The sequence below is a fragment of the Cololabis saira genome, chromosome 6 (genome assembly GCF_033807715.1).
Source record: "Cololabis saira isolate AMF1-May2022 chromosome 6, fColSai1.1, whole genome shotgun sequence".
Lineage (NCBI taxonomy): Eukaryota > Metazoa > Chordata > Actinopteri > Beloniformes > Belonidae > Cololabis > Cololabis saira.
Window position 1 is genome coordinate 35,293,548 of NC_084592.1, and position 21,409 is coordinate 35,314,956.

At 42.8% G+C, this 21,409-nt stretch overlaps 1 protein-coding gene across 1 annotated transcript; it reads left to right on the plus strand.

Moving 5' to 3' along the window:
- The first annotated feature begins 1,411 nt into the window (after positions 1-1,411).
- On the plus strand, positions 1,412-20,483 carry ubxn4 (UBX domain protein 4). Its single transcript, XM_061724017.1, has 13 exons — positions 1,412-1,570; positions 4,522-4,624; positions 5,712-5,740; positions 6,106-6,224; positions 8,256-8,385; positions 9,136-9,262; positions 11,577-11,631; positions 12,254-12,418; positions 12,650-12,786; positions 14,933-15,035; positions 15,704-15,835; positions 16,230-16,438; positions 19,862-20,483. The coding sequence occupies exons 1-13, from the start codon at positions 1,489-1,491 to the stop codon at positions 19,983-19,985; spliced, it is 1,515 nt and encodes a 504-aa protein (XP_061580001.1). The 5' UTR covers positions 1,412-1,488; the 3' UTR covers positions 19,986-20,483.
- Positions 20,484-21,409: the final 926 nt, after the last annotated feature.

Genomic DNA, 21,409 nt, shown 5'->3' on the forward strand with positions numbered 1-21,409 from the left:
AACATCCGCTGGTACAGTAAGACAGAACAGTACTGAAGATGCAGAGCTCTGTGCCGCGTATCTCTGTACAAATCAACGCACAATTGCGACCAGGGATCAGGGGATTACTTTTCACAAGATTCTCCATTGACGAGACACAGTTTGGCATCGACAACCACTTTTCCATCTTGTTGTCATTGGGTGTGTCAGTGTTTCTAAAAATAAGCCTACACCACATTGCCAAACTCACCTCTCTTGACCTGCAGAAAGGAAGCAAATAAGTCCTCTTTCAGGGCTATTAACATATGTGTAAATATAAAAAAAATAGGTTTGTGAGATATATATATATATATATATATATATATATATATATATATATATATATATATATATATGGATATATGTTTCTTATTGTTTCTTCATATTATTAAAATAGCTGAGCTTAACACATTCTGCTTCTGCTTCTCTACCATATAGTCGTGTTTTTACATGTATGTGTGTGTGTGTGTGTGTGTGTATATATATATATATGTGTGTGTGTGTGTGTGTGTGTGTGTATATATATATATATGTGTGTGTGTGTGTGTGTGTGTGTATATATATATATGTGTGTGTGTGTGTGTGTGTGTGTGTGTGTGTGTGTGTGTGTGTGTGTGTGTGTGTGTGTGTGTGTGTGTGTGTGTGTGTGTGTGTGTGTGTGTGTGTGTGTGTGTGTGTGCCTTGCAAAATAGCCTACCTATCATACTCACATGCCAGAATATTCTTTTACTGTTAATGAATATTAAAATACGTTGAATCATGTGTCCGGTATCATGTCTAGATGTATGACGTTTGCAGAAAAAAACCCCATGAAAATCAGTTTTGTATTCTGCGAGTTATGACTGATCAATGACTCGATGACGCGTATATGTGTATATGTCTCTGGCAAACTCGACCACGAAAGGCCGGTGTTCTGCCAATCCTTGCTACCTGCCGAGAAATGCTACTTTGTGGTTCTGCGCATGCGCACAGTCGATTTTCAAAGTTTGATTGCCACGCCAATCATTTCTTGCACCATGTAAAATTGATAATATGGGATGTTGAGTATTTGATCCTTCAAAATACACTACCCATGACATGAATTGCATTACACTTTGTGAACATTATACGATAAAGAGGAAAAAAAAAACCAATTCTATCGCTTTAACATCGTCATTGGCCTTTATTTAACCAGGCAGGTCATTAAGAACATTCTTATTTACAATGACGGCCTGGCAAGAGACAAGGACTACTTGGGGGGAAAGGAAGTGGTTTAGGGAGTAAAACACAGTAAAATTGTAGCTCTGCAAAGGTAGAAAACCATTAGGGAGCATTTTTTGTCAAAGCAGCAGAAATTGTCAGAGCACCGGATATCGCTCGGAGACGTGCTCGTGCCCGCGCCGCGCTGCGAGGACGTGCTCGTGCCCGGCAGGTCGGAAGTAAAGGTGACGTCCTCCTGTTGATCAGCGCCGTCAGCAGACACAAACAGAGATGCTGTGGTTCCACGGCTCCATCCCCGACGCCATCAACGCGGCCAAGCAGCGCAGCCTGGTCTTCGTGGTTGTCATCGCAGGTAAAGCAGAACCGTGACTGTGTCCGTCCTCGCTGCTCCGGGGAGCTGCTAGCAGCTAGCGGCTACCGCTGTCATGTTAGACCAGCTCTATAGAACCAGCTTCATGTTTCAGCTCCAGTAGAACCAGCTGACATGTTAGACCAGTCCAGCTCTAGAACCAGCGGTCAGGACAGAACGGGGACCAGCGGGTCCAGGGGAACAGCAGCGTTAGCGGCAGGTGAGGGGTTTGTGTGAGTGTTGGCCGAGACACGGAGTCTACCTGATCACCTGAGACAGGTGGTTGGAGTCATAAACCTCCTTATATTAACCTGAAACCAGGTCTGCCAGAGACCCAGCTGCTAGCCAGCAGAGGTGGATAATCCTGGTGCCATAAAGTAAAAATACAGTCCAGCAGTTGTTCCAACCAGCTCTTAACCAGCTCTTAACCAGCTCCTAACCAGCTCCTAACCAGCTCTTAACCAGCTCTTAACCAGCTCTTAACCAGCTCTTAACCAGCTCTAAACCAGCTCCTAACCAGCTCCTAACCAGCTCCTAACCAGCTCTTAACCAGCTCTTAACCAGCTCTAAACCAGCTCCTAACCAGCTCCAAACCAGCTCCTAACCAGCTCCTAACCAGCTCCTAACCAGCTCCTAACCAGCTCTTAACCAGCTCTAAACCAGCTCTTAACCAGCTCTTAACCAGCTCTTAACCAGCTCTAACCCAGCTCTTAACCAGCTCTTAACCAGCTCCTAACCAGCTCCTAACCAGCTCCTAACCAGCTCCTAACCAGCTCTTAACCAGCTCCTAACCAGCTCTTAACCAGCTCTTAACCAGCTCTTAACCAGCTCTTAACCAGCTCCTAGCCAGCTCTTAACCAGCTCCAAACCAGCTCCTAACCAGCTCTTAAACAGCTCTAAACCAGCTCCTAACCAGCTCTTAACCAGCTCCTAACCAGCTCCTAACCAGCTCTTAAACAGCTCTAAACCAGCTCCTAACCAGCTCCTAACCAGCTCTTAACCAGCTCTTAACCAGCTCCTAACCAGCTCTTAACCAGCTCCAAACCAGCTCCTAACCAGCTCTTAAACAGCTCTAAACCAGCTCCTAAACAGCTCCTAACCAGCTCTTAACCAGCTCTTAACCAGCTCCTAACCAGATCTAAACCAGCTCCTAACCAGATCTTAACCATCACTAAACCAGCTCCAAACCAGCTCCTAACCAGCTCTAAACTAGATCCAAACCAACTCCTAACCAGATCCAAACCAGCTCTTAACCAGCTCCTAACCAGCTCTAAACCAGCTCCTAAACAGCTCTTAACCAGCTCTAAACCAGCTCTTAACCAGCTCTTAACCAGCTCTTAACCAGCTCCTAAACAGCTCTAAACCAGCTCTTAACCAGCTCCAAACTAGATCTTAACCAGCTCCAAACCAGCTCTTAACCAGCTCTTAACCAGCTCCTAACCAGCTCCTAACCAGACCCGCTGGGACCCTCAGCCAGCTAGCTCCAGCCAGGCTAGCCAGCTTTGTCCAGACCAGTGTCAGGTCTCGGAGACCCCGTGTTAGCAGAGGCTCTTGGTGGGGCTTCCTGAGTACCCTTGGACTAATAAAATAATCTGGTCCATGGAGTTGGTGTATATGTCAAAGAGAAGGAGTCCAAGTTCTGAGCCCTGGGGCACCCCTGTGGAGAGGTGATGTAATTAAGCAGTTTTCCCCCGACATGACACTAGAACGCCCGCTAAGGTAGGAACAGAACCAAGAATGGACTGATCCCGAGACATCCAGGTCTGAGAGTATAGATGGCAGTATCTTGTGATTACCTGTATCGAAGGATGAAGGACTGACCCGCTGCTCTCGCTGTCGAGTGTTTGTCAGACAACAGATACGTTTCAGTGGCATGGACCTTTGTGAAACCAGGCTGGTTTATATCAAGGTAATTTTGTGGGAGGAAGTTCATGACAATGTTTAGAAACGGCTAGTTCCATAACCTTGGAGAGGAAGGGAAGCAGGGAGACCGACAGATGGTTCTCAACCAGACCAGGGTTGAGTGAAGGGGATTTTTAACCCGTAAAAAAGGAAGCAAAGCAGCCAACTGAGAGATTAGAGACAGGTGAAGGTGGATGACGGTTCAGCAGCGGGTTGAAAACAGATGGCTTTTGAGTTTCTGTGGTACCGGTGACCTCGTCAACGTAATAAGCCGTCTTCGCTTTAGTGATGGTAGAAAAGAAAGAACGAGGCGAGGAGAGACTGAGCGTATTTGAGATCAGCAACAAAAGAGATGTGCATTTTAAAAATGGACACCAATGGAATCATTTTTATGTGTGTGTGTGTGTGTTTGTATTTTTTTTTATATATATATATATATATATATATATATATATATATATATATATATATATATATATATATATATATATATATAATAGCAGTGGCGAGTATTGCGCTGTGAGGAACCCAGTAACTGGGGACACAGCAGAAGGACACTTGCCTACATTTACAGGAAAAACTGAAGAATGAAAATTAAATCATTTATATTGTAATTTTAGCTTTAGCATGCTTGGGTTCCTGATGTAACATTCGCTTTAGATGCTAAAAGTTAAGTGTCAACAACAACTTCACATGCTAATGCTCATGATTTAAGATTAGCATGTTAAACGTCAGCAGTAGCTTTACACCGTTTACAACATTTAAAGTGTTATGTGAGCTTTAGAACGCAAACGTTCATGATGTGACACTAGCTTTAGGATGCTACAACTCATATAGCCTTAGTTTTAGCATCCTTACACTCAAGAGGTAACATAACTGTAGCATACTAAAACTCAGATTATTTCTAAAGCCAGTCTGAATCCAGGATTTGCAGTAGCACCAAGTGGGCCTCCTTAAACTGCTACATCAACATGTTAACACACCTTCAACAGCTTGTTGCACAAATGTGTGGATAACCACGTCTCTGGTTGCTGTTGTTTCTCCTCCCACAGGTGAAGATGACCAGTCCAGACAGCTGATGTCCAGCTGGGAGGACGCTAGCGTGTCCGAGGCTGCTCAGAGCTGCTGCGTGGCCATCAGAGTCGACGCCAAGAGGTACTGAGGCTGCGTTTGAGAGCAGCCGTCTCAAGTTACTACTACACACCTGACACTATGTACCACATTAAAATCTCTTTTTAATTTTGTTGGCAGGGCTTTTATTGTGGAAGAAACCATGCAAATATACATTTTCAGACTGACCATAAATCTTAACGAATACATTATTTAAAAAAACAGCACTGTGGGATGATGATATAGTCGAGTACAACAAAAAATATATATGTAAATGCCTTGCAAACAGAACTGAGAGTTTCTAACAAGCTTTTGATGCTGTTCAAAGACTGCTGACAGTTACTCAGCCAGCTGGTCTGTAAACCACTAGGGGTGGGTATTGGGAAGGACCTCACGATACGATACGCATCACGATACTTGAGCCACGATACGATACACATTGCGATATCCCGATTATGCGATATCCCGATTATTATATTCTACATAGTTCACCGAAAAATTTAAAAATGCATTACACATCTTAAAATCCAAGTTGTATATGTTTTATTATAACTATACAAGCTAAAGTTACAACATATTTGTATATGTTTTTCATATTATTTACATCATATGAAATTAACATTAAATTTAGTATGAGGTTGCTTTAATTATGTGGCAAATGATAATAAACACAAGAAAGATGGTACTAAAACCAAGGACAGGCACAGTGATCAGTCAGTATAGATATAAATCCATAAATAAATAAACCTCTGTCCATTATTTTTCATTTTTTAAGGACAGGCAATTGTGTTATATAAAAAATAAATTATAAAACGTGAAATAAAACCTGAGCTCAGTGCAGGGCCCTCCCAGGGTTGGTAGAGAGTGGCAATGCCCAGGACTGTCACTTAGGTAGGAGCACTGGGTGATATAATGGGGAAAAAAAAAAAAAAAAAAATCAATATTCAAATTTTGAATATCGATATTGAATCGGCTGGAAAAGTATCGCGATATATTGCCATATCGATATTTTTGCCCACCCCTATAAACCACATTTCATCAACTAAACTCTGTAACCTGTAAATATTCAGATCAGCGATTGATTGTTGGGCTCCATGTTAACATAGTCAGTGTCTCTGTTTCTTCTCCACAGCGATGCCTGCGTGCAGTTCTCTCAGATCTGTATCCTTCTGTTGGTTAACATCTGTTTGGACCTCCCGTTAAAGATTAGTTATCAGAAGAGGGGTTAGAGCAGGGGTGTCCAGTGTCGGTCCTCGAGGGCCAGTGTCCTGCATGTTTTAGATGTCTCCTTGCGTCAACACGCCTGATTCTAATTACCGGTAACAGTCATCACCAGCTTGCCATCAAGGTCTGGACAGCTCTGTTGGAGCTACTTTTATCACGGTGTGCTGAAGCAGGGAAACATCTAAAACCTGCAGGACACCGGCCCTCGACGACCGACTTTGGACACCCCTGGGTTAGTCTTATTGAACATGTTTACAAAGTGTGTGTCTCCACGACCTCTATCCTTAACTCCTCGCCTGAAGATCCGGTGGTGTGCATCCCCTCCAGTTTCTTCATCGGAGACAATGGGATTCCTCTGGAAGTCATCGCTGGCAGCGTGTCGCCTGAAGAACTGATGAGGAGAATCACCAAAGTCCATCAGGTATGAATCTGTCCTCTACATGGACACCACATGATGTCATGCCGGAGTTAGACAGTCCTCTGGTTTAGGTAGAGTAGTGAAGTCCACATTTGAGCACGCTACGGACCAGGATAGTTGATGTCTGTTCTGCTGAGCACCATTTAATTCCTTAGTGTCATGAGAGAATAATAGCATGTGCTAATTCAGTTCTTACTACTGGATTCCCTTTACTTCCCTTTGCAGCGTCACATGCAGGGTTTACAACTGACTGCGTGTATGTGTGGGTTCCTATAAGAAACCCACAAAGCTGTTGAATCAATTAATTAAATAAAAGATGAAACTTGTTCATTAATCATCTCTGCAGTAAACTGCTGATCTACAGTGTCAAAAGCTGCACAGAGGTCCAGTAGAACCAGTATGGAAACTAATCCCTTATCTGAGGCCATAAGAACACACAAATGGTCACATAACTCACTTGCAACTATGTTTCCAGAATTTTAGAAACAAAAGGAAGGTTGAAAATTGGTTTATAATGAGCTAAAATGTCTGGGTCAAGAGAAGGTTTTTTAAGTAAAGGTTTAATTACTATAACTTTGAAAACCTGTGGTACATATCCTAAGTTTAGGGATAAGTTGATCTGGTCCAGTATTGTTATGCCAATAAGAGAAAAAACATTGAGTAGTGGAGTCGGGATGGGGTCTAACAAACACGTGGTTGCTCTATTGACGACTGAGGTCGGCTCAGTGAGCTCTACAGGATCAAAACAGTCTAGAGTCAAGTCGGAGCCAAAGGAAGTCGCTAAAGCTGAATAAATGCCCACACCCTCTACCGGGTGGGCCTGGTTGATTTCCTCTCTAATTCTAATGATTTTACTGTTAAAGAAACTCATCAGGAGGATTCTTGCTCTCTTTCCGACTCCCAAAACTTTAAAGCCATCAGGAATAGCAGGTATGTAGAGGTGCAGGTGTTGTTAAATCATTTCCTCTTTGGTCCAAACCACACGGCCCCTGTTTCCTGAAAACATCTGAAATCCTGATTGTGAATCAGTGTCATCTGCTTATAAACTGTCATTTATATTAATGAACAGCAGACGAGTGTTAGTGAGGACTTCTCAGCCGGTGATGATGTTTACACACTTCAGGTCAACATGTCGCCATGGTCACATTTATTGTCTTTCAGGAGGTACCAACTCATCTGTCCAGATAGGGCTAGGCGATATGGACTAAAAGTCATATCTCGATATTTTCTAGCTGAATGGCGATACTCGATATATATCGATATTTTTTCTGTGCCATAATTGGGGTTTCCCCCAAAGCATTATAGCATAGCATCTCTGTTAGCTTCATTTTTTCTGAGGCAAACCCTTAAAAAAACCTTCAGTTTTAATACAAAGCCTCGTGCCAAATGTCACACAGGTTCCTTTATTAACAGAGGTCTGCACAATATCAAAATGTATAAAACAAATGAAATAAAAATAAACTGCCTGCATATATAGAATAAAAATGCTTCTTGAATAAAATAAAACAAATATCCCTTTCCTGCATAACAATTAAATTAAAATACACTGTGCAATTAATACAATGTAGACAGTAACAGGCAGACTTTTCCACTGAGGTTGACAGTTGTGCAAATAACAAAACATTTGTGCAAATCTCATTCAAGTCAATTTGTCACAAAATAAGCTATATCAAAATCAGAAAAAAAAATATATATATATATTTTTTTTAATCGATATAAACGATATTCTCTCGTACCATATCGCATTTGAAAATATATCGATATATATTAAAATCACGATATATCGCCCAGCCCATGTCCAGATTGGGAAACGTGTTCTTTTAAACAACGATTCAAAAGCCATGTCTGATTTTCATTAGTCAATAAATTATTATTTTTGTGACATTATTTCAGTGACAATAGTTTTTTTTACTTTCATTAATGGACAGTACCAACAAATTTTCAATTAAATTTATGATAAAACCTGACGTCTTGGGTTCATGCCGTCTGTGAAGACACAAAAATCAACAGCTGTTATGTTTTAATTTGTGGCAGATGCACGTTCAGGAAGCTGGAAGTGGTTTGTTGTTAAAGCTGGAGTCCAGCTCAGCGGACGGCTCGTCCAAAGAACCCACCACTGCTCCAGAAGTGCCTGTTGGGTCAGCACCCACAGAACCAGAACAAGGTTAGTGGACCTTTACCACTCAGTCATTTCACCTGCAGGTTCACCACTCTTAGCTAAGGTTTCAGTGGTGTCTTTTCATTTAATATGAAACCAGAAACCATCAAATGTTGTGTTAATATGAAACAACTTTGTGCATGCTTTTATTGTGAAAGGGGCACATTTTTATTAGAATTGCTTCACTAACCTTTCAGAGTCCCATCAATCTAAAACATGTTGAGACAAACCGCTGTAGTTTCAAACAAACTTGTTTTTGTGTTTGGTCGGGCCTGTGTCCCCACCATTGAGGAGAGACATGTTTGGGTCTTGGCAGGGGACTTCTGTTGCCCCGTGTGTTGTTACATTTGCTCCGAAAACTGCTTCCCTTCATGGTGTTTTGATCCCTGACACGGGTCCAGTCTCCTGACCATCTAATAATGGAACTAGAGTTTTCCTGGAACCTGGAATTTTCCTTTAAGTGGGTCCAAGCCAAAAGGATTGACAGAACGCAGTGGTCCCAGTAGTGAACCCTAGTGGCTTCCACAAAGAAGTGGAGCCTCCAAAATGGCCCCTAAAACACCACTAAACCACTCTTGAACCATGTCTTTAACCCACTCACAATATTCCAGGCCAGAAATCAGAATATTGTGATCTACATTATGAAATCCAACTGTTAGAAGCTCAAAAATAAGTCGGTAGAGTCGGAGATGAAAGGCTTTAAAAATGCGTGTCTAACGATTGTTGTCCTCTATTTTGTGATCCTGTTGATTGTAGCGACCCGCTCAGATCCAACGGACGACTGCAGCGTTCCCAGCACGAGGCGTTCAACAGAGGACACGTGGTCAGACAATGCTGCTGCTAGTCCTGAGAGCGAGGAAGACCTGGACGCCAAGGTGGAGCGGTAGGAGGACTTTAGATTTGCGTTGAATGTTAGTTTGTTCAAAAGACACCATCTCCCTGGAGGTCGCTGTACACCACTGGAGAACTGAACACTGACTGGCCGCATCATTTAAACCAGGGGCGTCCAAAGTCGGTCCTCGAGGGCCGGTGTCCTGCATGTTTTTGATGTGTCCCTTTTTTTTTTTTTTATCAAACCGTGATACAAGGAGCTTGGTCATCAACAAAACTATCCAGACTTTGATGACGAGGTGGCGACGACCTTTAATTAGAATCAGGTGTGTTGATGCAGGGAAACAACTAAAACATGTAGGACTGCGGCCCTCGAGGACTGACTTTGGACACCCCTGATTTAAACAGAATGTTACTCTGTAGTCTGGCTGGGCCGGGCTCTAGGAGAGGGGTTTGGGATTAAACTGCTGCAGCTCTGCGGCTACTGGACTTACACACTGGACTTAAGTCATTCTGGGATGCGGTAACACCTTTTTCCCTTTATGACCTTTTACAACTTGTCAGTTCTTTCTGCATACACTTCAGTGGCCACCGGAGGCTCCACTGGTCAGAATGAACATCCAGAGTAAGAACTACAACATCCTCCCTTCACTGATACCCCTTTTCCACCAAACCGGTTCCAGAGCTGGTTCTGGGCCGGTGCTGGTTCACAACTCGTTAAACTTGCGAACCAGCTGAGAACCAATTTGTTTTTCCATAGCCTGGGTGTTACGGGGAGCCACGTCATTACGTCACTGCAAACGTCAGTTGCGTCTCTGCGTTTGCATTGGCGTGAAAGTTGAAGCAACAACAACGTATTTGCTCTAATACGGACTTGGTCCGCGTAGCAACGTCCGTGAACCATATTGCAAGACGGGCTGTCTCCTCCACAGACCACTGCTGCTTTGCTGCATCCATATTAATTTGTCGCTTATTTGAAAATGGCGCGCTCTTGCTAATGCCATTGGTCTTAACCCCCCCCCCCAAGCATAAGTAAGGGGTTCTTTCTTCTAGCCCAGCAAAGAGTTGGTGCTACCTTGGAACTGCTTTTTCTGGCCCAGAGCCCGTTCTTTGTCAGTGGGAACAGAAAGCCCGGATCCAAGCACTGGCCCAGAACCAGCCCTGGAACCGGTTTGGTGGAAAAGGGGTATTATAGACGTGTGAATACAGCGTCCCTGTGTAGAACTGATATTTCACCTGTCTGTGTTGGGAGTTTTGAGCAAATTTATGACCTTATAAGGTTTGCCTTGCTAAGTTCTTTCTTTATGTAGCCTCAGTTTTATGAAGTTGTATACATACTTACAAATTCCCCTTTTTTTCTTTCTTTCTTTTTTTTATAATTTGAAAACAATCAAAGGGTTTTCTCACAAATTGCCATCTCAATTTATATGGAGGTAGATTTGTGTCTTAATTATTCAATCAAAAAAAAGATTGCTTCAATCAACAAATATATTTTCAATTAAAAAAAAAATTCACTTCAATCAATAAAAATGATTTCAATCAAAGAAAAAAAGTGTTTGAATGCAAAAAAATATTTAAGACTAAAAAAAATGCATTTGAACACTGTTTTTCTTTGATTGGAAATGTTTTCTTTGATAGAAGTTAAGTTTTTTTTGTTTGAAGCAACTTTTTTGATTGAAGTAGTGTTTTTTTGTGTTTGGGCCATATTATGGGTAGGACATTTGTGTCTATCATTTAATCAAAAAAGAAGTTGCTTCAAAAAGGAAAAAAATATTTTCAATGAAAAAAAATCACTTCAATAAAAAAAACTTTTTCAATTAAAGAAAAAAAGTGTGTGAATGCAAAAAAATATTTGAGACTCAAAATATTGCATTTGAACACTTTTTGGAATGAAAATATTGTTTTCGATTTGAAGTGTTTTTTTTTTTATGTGTCATTTTGACACAAACATCCCGCAGTGGGCGGATGCTTCCCCATTGGTCAGACCAGGGTCAGGCATGTTTGAGTCACAAGTGTCTACACCAACCACGTCTTTCTGACAAGCAAGTTATGGTCGCCAGCAAGATCTGCGTGAAGCTGCCCCGCCACCCCACGCAAAACTCAGTGACATATTCTCAATTGTTTGTGCTGGTTTGTGCAGAAAGACATTTCCTTTGCGCTGCTTTAGTTTTTAACATATCATGGGTTTATTATTATTATTCACCACCTTTGGTCATGAACTTTGGGTAATGATCGAAAGGACAAGATCGCGGATACAAGCGGCCGAGATGAGTTTCCTCCGCAGGGTGGCCGGCTGGACTCTCTCTCTCTGTGCGTGTGTGTGTGTGTAAAATATAATTTGGACTATTTTTATATTTTTCTAACAGATTAACCAAGAAACTGGAAGACAGACGTGAGCAGAAGAAGAAAGGTGAAGAAGAGGTGAGAAAAACAAATCTCAATGTTCTCATCGTGTTTTACACGTAGATACTAGAAGGTGTTGGCTAAATATACTAAAAACACAAGTCATACAGGTAGTTTTACCAAAATGACAGTTAATCCTGGCCTATGTACACTAATGTATGTACACATACACTCATGTTGTACACTGATGTTCCCTTTTTGTACATTCCTGTCCAGGTAAGTGCTCTGTTCTGCTGGTTTTGTCTTCGTGACATGCTGTTGAGTTAACTTCTAATAAAGGAGAGTATTATTTGTAATGTTTAAAAAAAAACAACAACAATAAATCCTTTTTGGAAATGTTTCCTTGATTAATGAATTTGTTTTTTGTGCATGTGGACACATGGATTTGATTAAAGCCACCATATGTAGCACTACAGCCTCTGACCACATGGAGGCAGCATGTCATAGTAATGGTTTCAGTCCCAGGACACAGAACTCCTTCACAGACCGTCTTCATTCTTGAATGCAATGCTGTCAGCGGCTGATTTATCAAAACATCGGGTCTTTCTGCCCTCATGTGGTCAGATGTTGTTCTTCCACAGAGTGACTTTAACTTCTTCTTGAAGTAACTATAGTAACCAGGAGAATTTACTCCCTGTAGGGTGAAACCAAGAAAGAAGTTGAGCGGCGGAGGTTGGGGAGGGACATGCAGGACTTCAAGAGAAAACAGGAGGACGATAAAACCAAGCGACTCCTAGAGGAGAGGAACAGGGAGAAGGCGGAGGAGAAGGCTGCCAGAGAGCGGGTCAGGCAGCAGATCGCCATGGTAACATCCACTGATACGACACAATAAACCCTCACATTTATGTTTAAACTGTCAGACTCCTTTTTAAACTACAATAAAAACCATCAGCAAGGGGTGTCCACGTCCTGTTCAGAACAACCCCAGACCATCATGGTTCTGGTTCCTCCAACAGTCACTGCTTCACCTGCCTTGCACAGACCTCTGTCATGGATGGTTCTGGTCCAACTCCATGTTTTATCCATCTGTCCTCAGGACCGAGCTGACAGGGCGGCCCGCTACGCCAAGACCCAAGAAGAGGAGAAGGCTGCCAGACAGGCGCTTCTGCAGGCCCAGCAGGCTGAGCAGGCTGAGCAGGAGGCCCGGAGGGAGGAGATGGTCAGACAGAGGAGGTCAGTGGGCCGTGCTGCTCATCTACCAGACACTAAAGCTGCTTTCACATAGAGGGCGCACGGCGGCAGCCGCCGCCGGCTTTCCCATTCATTGTGTATGTGCTGCCGCCGCAGCAAGGGCGCAGGGTCTGCCGCCGAGGTCGGCAGCGTGCAACAGGGCGCACGCCGCTGAGTTTGCGCGGCGGCATAGGGCGCAAGTGGGCGCACGCCGCCGGGTTGCCGCGGCAGCAATGGCGCAAGACGGCGCAAAGCGGCTTTCACCTAGAACGCGTCGCCGCGCACACCGCCGGGGTGGGCGCAGACTCGGCGCAGAGCAGGGCGCGCCTGCGCGCATCGCGTACATATTTGTTGCAAGTTGCTTGGCGACCGAAAAAAAGTTTCATAACCATATATTGAGAAATGATTCAATTGATCCTGATATGTGGCATGGAAATGCTATATTTTATTTTAAATTAACATTTTATTGTTAAAAGAGCAAAAGAATATCACATTTCTACCACTTTTAAACACACCAGGTATGTCCAAATTCTGGGAGATTTCTCTCCACTTTTGTCCCTTTTTATTGATGTCCCGATAGGTCTGCAGTCTCATCCCACAGCTCCTCACACAGACTCACAGCCAAGATCATTCTTTCTTCCATCTTGATCGTCTCTGATCTACAAGCTGCAAGTTTTTTTTCTCCCTCCAGCACCTTCTCTCCTATTGGACACCGGCAAGATGCCGTCACAGGGCGCACGGTGAAATTAAAAAAAATTCAATTTGCAGGGGCAGCTTGCGCCGTCTTGCGCACTTGCTGCCGCAGCAACCCGGCGGCGTGGGCCCTGTTGCGTGCCGCCGACCTCGGCACAAAGCCCTGCATCCTTGCGGTGCGGCAGCACATACACAATGAATGGGAAAGCCGACGACAGCTGCCGTTGGTGCCGTTGGTGACACAGTCATCTGTATCAGGGTTCACTGGAGCAGGGAAACGTCAAAAACATGCAGGACAGCAGCTCTCGAAGACCAGGAATGAGGACCACTGTTGTAGAACAGAGACGATCAAGATGGAAGAAAGAATGATCTTGGTTATGATCTATAGAACTATATGGTTATGAAAAGACCACGTGTCAATACTTTTGCAAACTGAAGCACATGTCCACTCAGTATAAAAATCTAGATGACTGACATGAGATAAAAAACAACAACATATTTCAGAAAGGTTTTTTAATAAAATATGATTCAGCCTGAAGTAGACCTGGTCATCATGGAGCTGTAGCTTCCGAACCAGCCTGTATTCCCCCAAATCCTGTTTTCTCATGAGGATTTCATGGACCCTCCTTGCTGCTGCTGCTCGTCTCATCCTCCTCAGAAGAACTAAAGCCAGGGCTTTTCTTTGAAACAGGGACAGATGCATTTTGCAAACCGAGCTGTAGCTACTGTAAGTCCAAACGAGTGGGAAAACGGCGCCAGACCGGGAAAAACTTTTTTTCGGTCACCAAACAACTTGCAACGAATATGCGCGTTGCTCTGCGCCGACTCTGCGCCCACCCCGGCGGTGTGTCGCATTCTATGTGAAAGTAGCTTAAGAGGTGGCTCCACCCAAATCACTGATCCAAAGATGGACAAAACCAATAATAATAATTACTCCGTTTTTTTTTTTTTTTTTTTTTTTTTTTTTTTCTGTTTTGGGTTTACTATTTTCTCTTGTACATTGCTCATTTTTCTACATTTTATATTGCTCTTTTTTTAATTATTTAGTTTTTTATTGGTTATTTTTATTTTTTTAGGATATACTTTTTTATACATTGTCATACTTTGTGTTTTGCTGCTGCACAATTGAATGGGAGATCAATAAAGTATTCTACTTGTGTAACAGCAAACTCAACAAATATCACCTTGAAGCACACGGATACAGTTCAGCTCACTGCAAATAAGTCCCTATAATAAAAATATCCATAAAGATAATTGCTGAGGCAACAGACACTGCATCAAAGCTTTTCCAGGATCCCTTAACTTCAAACAAACGAAACAAGAGCTGCTAGACCGGAACTCCCCGTACAAAGTCTGCTGAAGCATTCAGAGTGTGTGTGTGTGTGTGTGTGTGTGTGTGTGTGTGTATATAAAGGCTTTAATTGAGGGTTTTCCTGATTTTTCTGTCTGTGTGTAGTACGGTTGCGAGGATACAGTTCCGGCTCCCAGATGGTTCTTCCTTCACCAACCAGTTTCCGTCTCAGAACAGACTGCAGGAGGCCTGGAACTTCGCCGCTACGGTTGGTCGAACATAAACTCAACACAACGGTATCTGATTTCAGGGAACTTAGTCTGGTATGATGCTGATGTTGAAGCAAGTTTTATTATACTTGATGACTGAGTTTTATATAAACTCTATTAACATCAGATTTCTAAAACTGGCACCGTTCCTTGAAACACTGGATCAATATACTTTAGTATTTTTTTTTTAGGCTGATGTTAGAAATTCTGAGATCTCTCAGACGTTTACCATTATGACAGAAAAGTCCTTGACGGGAGGTTGCTTTGCTAAGTGCGGTAGCATGACGGACGAGGAAGTGAGGACGGCTGGTGATTGGCTGAGCCGATTGTCATATAGGTAATAGGCTATATATGCTCTCATGGATGTAAAAACAGAGTGTAAAGATGTTTATTTCTGCTGTAAAGTCTGACATCTTAACCTGGAGGTCGATGGAGATGGACTCGCTTTTGCAGCCTCTAGTGGCCAGCCGTGGAACTGCAACACGTCTTAGTTCCTGGAAGCTTAGATGAAAAGGATCTTTGTAAACGTTTTGTGCTAATTCTTTTTGTCAGACAGGAATTTTTAGGTTGCCTAAAAGTTCTTGTCTTGCAAAAAGAACTAGCAAATTAAATGGTAAAGCCATGGACAAAATGAACTTTATTAAATCGTTTTGTGCTGCTGTTTCAGGAAGTGGGGAATCGCTACGGTAACTTCTCTCTAGCCACCATGTTTCCACGGCGAGAGTTCACCAGTGAGGACCTGAACAAGACCCTGCTGGAGCTGGAACTGGCCCCTAGTGCGTCCATCGTACTGCTCCCAGTAAGTCCAACAGAACCAGTCCAGAGGCCCAGTTCTGGAAAAGATGTTAGTTTGAAAAACAAAAGCGAAGCCTGTTCTCATAAAACAGTGGTTCCTAAACTTTCTCTGGTAGCCCCCACGTCCTCTGGTTTGGTAAAATGAATACAGACAAATGAAAGTAAACTGCAATAAATGACAGGTTGCAACAACACAAACTACAACCTCTTTTAACCAACAAACAAGTGTACCTGTTTTTATTAATTGTGTTCTTTGCTGCAACCCCTGACTTTGGGAACCACTGCAATAAAAGATCATGAACAGAATTCTGAAACGTCTACAGAGATGACGGCCCTCGGGCTTTTAGCTGTTCCCAAACAGCTGTGTGAACATCTGTGTGGTCTGGATCTGTCAACAGTCTGGGAGAGCCGCCAACACAGTGGTCCAGTCTTCTGGTCGAGGTTTATGGGCCGCTCTGGGGACGATCCTCTACCCTCTGCTTGCTGTCTGGAGATTTCTCAGCTCCTTCCTGTTTGCAACCCCGAGTCCCTCTGCAGCAGCAACCAGAACCTCCACCTCCCAGACCAACCCCACCAGCTCCAGATCATCCTCCGACAGAGCTAACAGGTGAGGAAAACACCATCCTCCAACTGAGGTGCAGAGGAGTTTTTAAAGATAGACATTAATTTGTAGCTTCAGAAAGATAAAATGTGAGAAAAGCTCAAAGTCTGAAATTGTAAACCTTTTGTCTAAGTTGTGAGTATTTACTAAAAGCTGTACCGGACTGATGTGCTGTTGGGTTCTAGCGGACCACAGCAGGTCCAGGTTCCAAGTCTTTTCCTGCCGTATCAGTCCACATTTCCTATCTGCTTTGCTCACTGCCAAGGCTACTAGACCTACAACAAATAAAAACAAAAACATACAGGTGTACGATGTTATAAACTAGCAACAAAAAAGTTTTAGAAGTTTAAAAATCTGAGAAGGGAAGCCCAGACCTCCTTTCTCCCCGGTAGAGGTGGGTGCAATTCATCGATGTGTCGATGCATAGCGATGCGTCACGTGACTATTCGGAATTGATTTTTTAATTTTTTTTTAAGTTATCCTATCCAGATTCCAGACTGAATAAGCTGCTGAATCATTTCATTTTCAAGAATGCACATTTCTTATTGTTCACTTGAAATATGGCAGATATGTTTACACTAAATAAATTTGATGGAAGTACATATCTAGTTTACTTGAATTAATGAACTCATTAAATCCAGGGCTTGACCGTTTTCAGTGTTTTCCGCCAATAGAGGGCGCTCTCATGCAAGTGCAGCTTTCCCTGGTCAAAGTCAAAGAGCAAATGTTTACATAGTCATAAAATAAATTATTTTGTGTCTTTGAAAAATACATGTCAAATGTTCAAAAAGCCTTGTTATTTACTTAATGAGTGTTGTTAGAGGAACTGAGTTAATTGATTGGCTATTTATTTACAAATGTAGCCACAGATCAAGACAAAATCAATCTTGTATGGAAAAAAGCATTAAAAATCACAATAATCGAAGAATCGTGGCACCAATAATCGAATCGACAATCGTTATAATCGAAGAATCGAAGCTCCAATAATCGAAATCTAATCGTGAGGTACCCTTGTTTGCACACCCCTACTCCCCGGCCACTTTGTCCTGCTCATCTGGGGGGGATCCCAAGACGTCCCCAGGCCAGCTGACACAGTCCCTCCAGCGTGTCCTGGGTCTGGACCGGGGCCGGGGTCACCAGGCAGACCTTCACCTCCAGTACCCCTGAATAGATCTTACCAGGGACCCCTAGTGCCCTGCCACCAAGGAGCTTTTCAACCACCTCGGGGACCTCAGCCCCAGAGCTGAGAGAACACACCTCCAAGTTCACAGACTCCCCTTCCTCATAGGAAGGTCGTCTTGACGTCATCACCTGACGGAGCCGCCATATTGGAAGCTAACTTAGCTGCTCTTCGGACCACTGCGCACTGTGTACGGACGTGCTCCCTCTTCGTTTTGTCTTAGCTTACTTGCAATCATTACTTTCCATTATTCTGTAAACCATGGTAACCCGTTGCTGTGTTGTGGGGTGAAAAAGCTGCACACATAACAGACGTGGGGAAAATATCGCTAATGGTTTGACTTTTCACCGCTTTCCTGCTCGGAGGCAGAACCAAACAAACACTCACACAGACCGGGGTCGGATCAAAACACGGGTTTTATTCCCCACTTCGCCAGCTAAACGCAGTTGCTGGCCAGCTCTCTGTGGTGCGATTAACCCCAATCTTCAGATAAAACTAGTTTGTTAAGGAAAAAATATTAACTCTATTTGTAGCTGCAGAGGAAAAAAATAATCTCACGAGGAAAAAAAAATATTGCTCACGCCTCGGAGCCTCTTCCGCATATTATAGCAGTCAAAAAAAAAGAAAATAAATAAGTAAGAGTAATACAAAACATGTACTGTATGATGTACTATTATACTAATTTATTGAAACACATGGCGAGTCAAACATTTACCAAAGCAGCTGCCAAACACTCCTAAACAAGCCGGAGACGTGGGTTGTGCAGAACTGCGGCAGTAAATCCTTAGAGCTCCGACGAGGAGCTCCACTTTTTAGTAGGGATTTCATATGGATCCAAACCGTTAATAATCATTATTTTCTCCATATACCGGTCCCTGGCTTCCTTGTTTAAGGTATCCCGGTAAATTCCAGTTCCTTTCTGGCATTTTAACATCTTTTTTTTGCGTTCCATCTGTTCACTTCGTGCTACTACACTGCTGTTTGTTTACACCATAGACATATATAAAGGCTAGATGACTTGCCCGCGCTGCTGCGACGTCGTCACACGGCGGCCATCTTGCCACAGGAGAGCTCGCTCACTCATAACATTGTGTTTAATGGTGCATGTACTGCAAAACAACCTTAACTTGCTCAATTCTCAACAGATTTTCAAACAGTTTGGTTTGTTATGAACGTCAGAGATGTAGTTATGACACTGCATACTTGTGAATAATTATGAACATTGAAAAACATACTTTTAAATGAAAATAACCAGAAACAGATAGCCATGACATGGTATTTATATTAAATCAATATTTCTATAGTATTCTTAGTAATATTTATATTTAAATTATAACATATATACATATATTATTACCTTATAACATGTTTATATATTATTACATTATGATGTATTTATATCATGACATTATAACATGTGTGTACACATGTTATAATGTCATGATATAAATACATCATAATGTAATAATATATAAACATGTTCTAATGTCATATACATACATGTTATAATGTTTTTTATATATATATATATATATATATATATATACACACACACACGTTATATGGTAATAATATATATGTATATATGTTATAATGTAAATATAAATATTACTAAGAATACTATAGAAATATTGGTTTAATGTAAATACCATGTCATAGCTATCTGTTTCTGGTTATTTTCATATAAAAGTACGTTTTTCAATGTTTATAGTTATTCACAAGTATGCAGTGTCATAACTACATCTCTGACGTTCATAGAAAACCAAACTGTTTGAAAATCTGTTGAGAATTGAGCAAGTTAAGGTTGACATTAAACACAATGTTATGAGTGAGCGAGTCTCCTGTGGCAAGATGGCCGCCGTGTGACGACGTCGCGCTGCATTGGCAGCAGCGCGGACGAGTCATCTAGCCTTTATATATGTCTATGGTTTACACTCTCAACGCTGCCAAAATGGCTGCCGCGTCCCAGAATGCACCTTGGCGACCAAGCCCTATTCCCTCCACTGACTCACAATGTCCCAAGTTGAGGTCAGCAGTGCTCCATCCACACCACACAGTCTTGGACCGCTTACCTCTCCTGAGCTGCCGGATGGTGCAGCAGATTCTCTTCAAATCCGTTCAAAAGTCATTCTCCTTGGCCTCTCCAATCTCCTCCCATGCCCATATTTTTCAGATGTTCGGAGCTCCCGGTTCACACACGCAGAACCCTGCTGGTTAACTCGTTCTTGCTTCTTTTTTGTTCTTCTCAGAGAAACTTCGGAGAAGAAGCCGAAGGAATTCAAGAAAGATGGAAACATCTGCAGACTTCGGACCCAGGAGGACAGCGAGGACGACAACAACACGTGGAATGGGAACTCCACCCAGCAGATGTAGCTTCAGCGTTCCTCCCGGTTCCAGGCCTGCAGCCCGTTAGCATGGCTTGCTCATTAATAATCATCAGAAGCTCCTTCCATCTTGAAGACGAGTGTTTTTTTTGTCTTGATTCTGTCTCCTACAGCAGTCCCAGATGTGAGCAGGTAGAAAAAGCTCCGACCAGCGTAGTTGATCTTCAGACACACAGGTTTAATCTGGTCGTCAGGATCTGATTGGTTGAGACTCCAAACCCCTTTAGAATTAACTTGGATAACTTATTTAAGCCTGGCTTTGACGTTGCTTCATTCTGACCCCCATTGACTCGCTGTGATTAAAACTCAACACTAGGGGGATGTTTTTGTTTTAATGTTCAGAGTTTATGTTTTAATGGTGGCGGATCATGAGCGGCAGGATGGCGGCGAACGCTGCTCAACACTGTAGTTCTTCTAATTCAACTGGAAACAATAAAGCGTCTTGTTTTTCAGAAACTCCTGAGTCCTTGTGGCTCTGTTTCATCAAGTCTGAGTCTTCGTCTGGTGTTTCACCAAAGTACGTCACATATTTACAATAAAACGTCTACTTTACATCTTCTAATGTGAAAATCATTGCATTCTGTCATTAAACAAACAACGATGGGTGCTGTCCAACATCAACGCTCCAGCAGGGTCGGTACTACGTTACCACAACGTGGGCCCAGGTGGATACTGGACTCCTCCTTGCTTGGGGATGAACATCCAGTGGAAGTTCTTCCTGTCGCGATACTGGTTCACCAGAACAAAGAGGTCTCTGTCAGATCCAGCAGGGGAACAGGATGCTTTTAAAGCCGTTTTTGGAGGTCGACTCATTCAACACTGTTCATATCTGAAACGTCTCCAAGACCTGGAAGTAGATGCTCAAAAACCCATAGACATATATACATAGACGCCGCATTGACTGCCTGAGAACGTTCGGCTTGGATCGGTCTCGCTTTGACTCCAGTGCGTTCACTTCTATGGAGGAAGGAGGTGTAGTGTGACTACCTGCAGAACGTATTTTAGCATGAAAGCCTGCATTTATAACGTACATCAAGCATCCTGTATCATAACTACCGTATTTTCGCGACCATATGGCGCACTGTGTGGAAAGGCGCACCCTCAGTTTTGTGTGTCATTTTTGGTTTTAAAACACACATACGGCGCACCGACCCAAAAGGCGCCGTCTACGGAGACGGAGCTGCACACACACGCGTTGCAAAACACACGCGCTAAAAATACAGCAGAAGCAAAACTTAGTTTGATATTTTATTTCACTTTTCACATCAATCAAACCCTTCAAAGGTTCATATTCTGTTTCTGCATTAAAGAATTAAAAAAAACCACCGGGTTGCTGCACAAGCCTGTCTCAGCCACTGATCATCTCCTCATCCATCCAGCCCTTTTCATTTCACTCTGGCTGGAAAAGTCTCT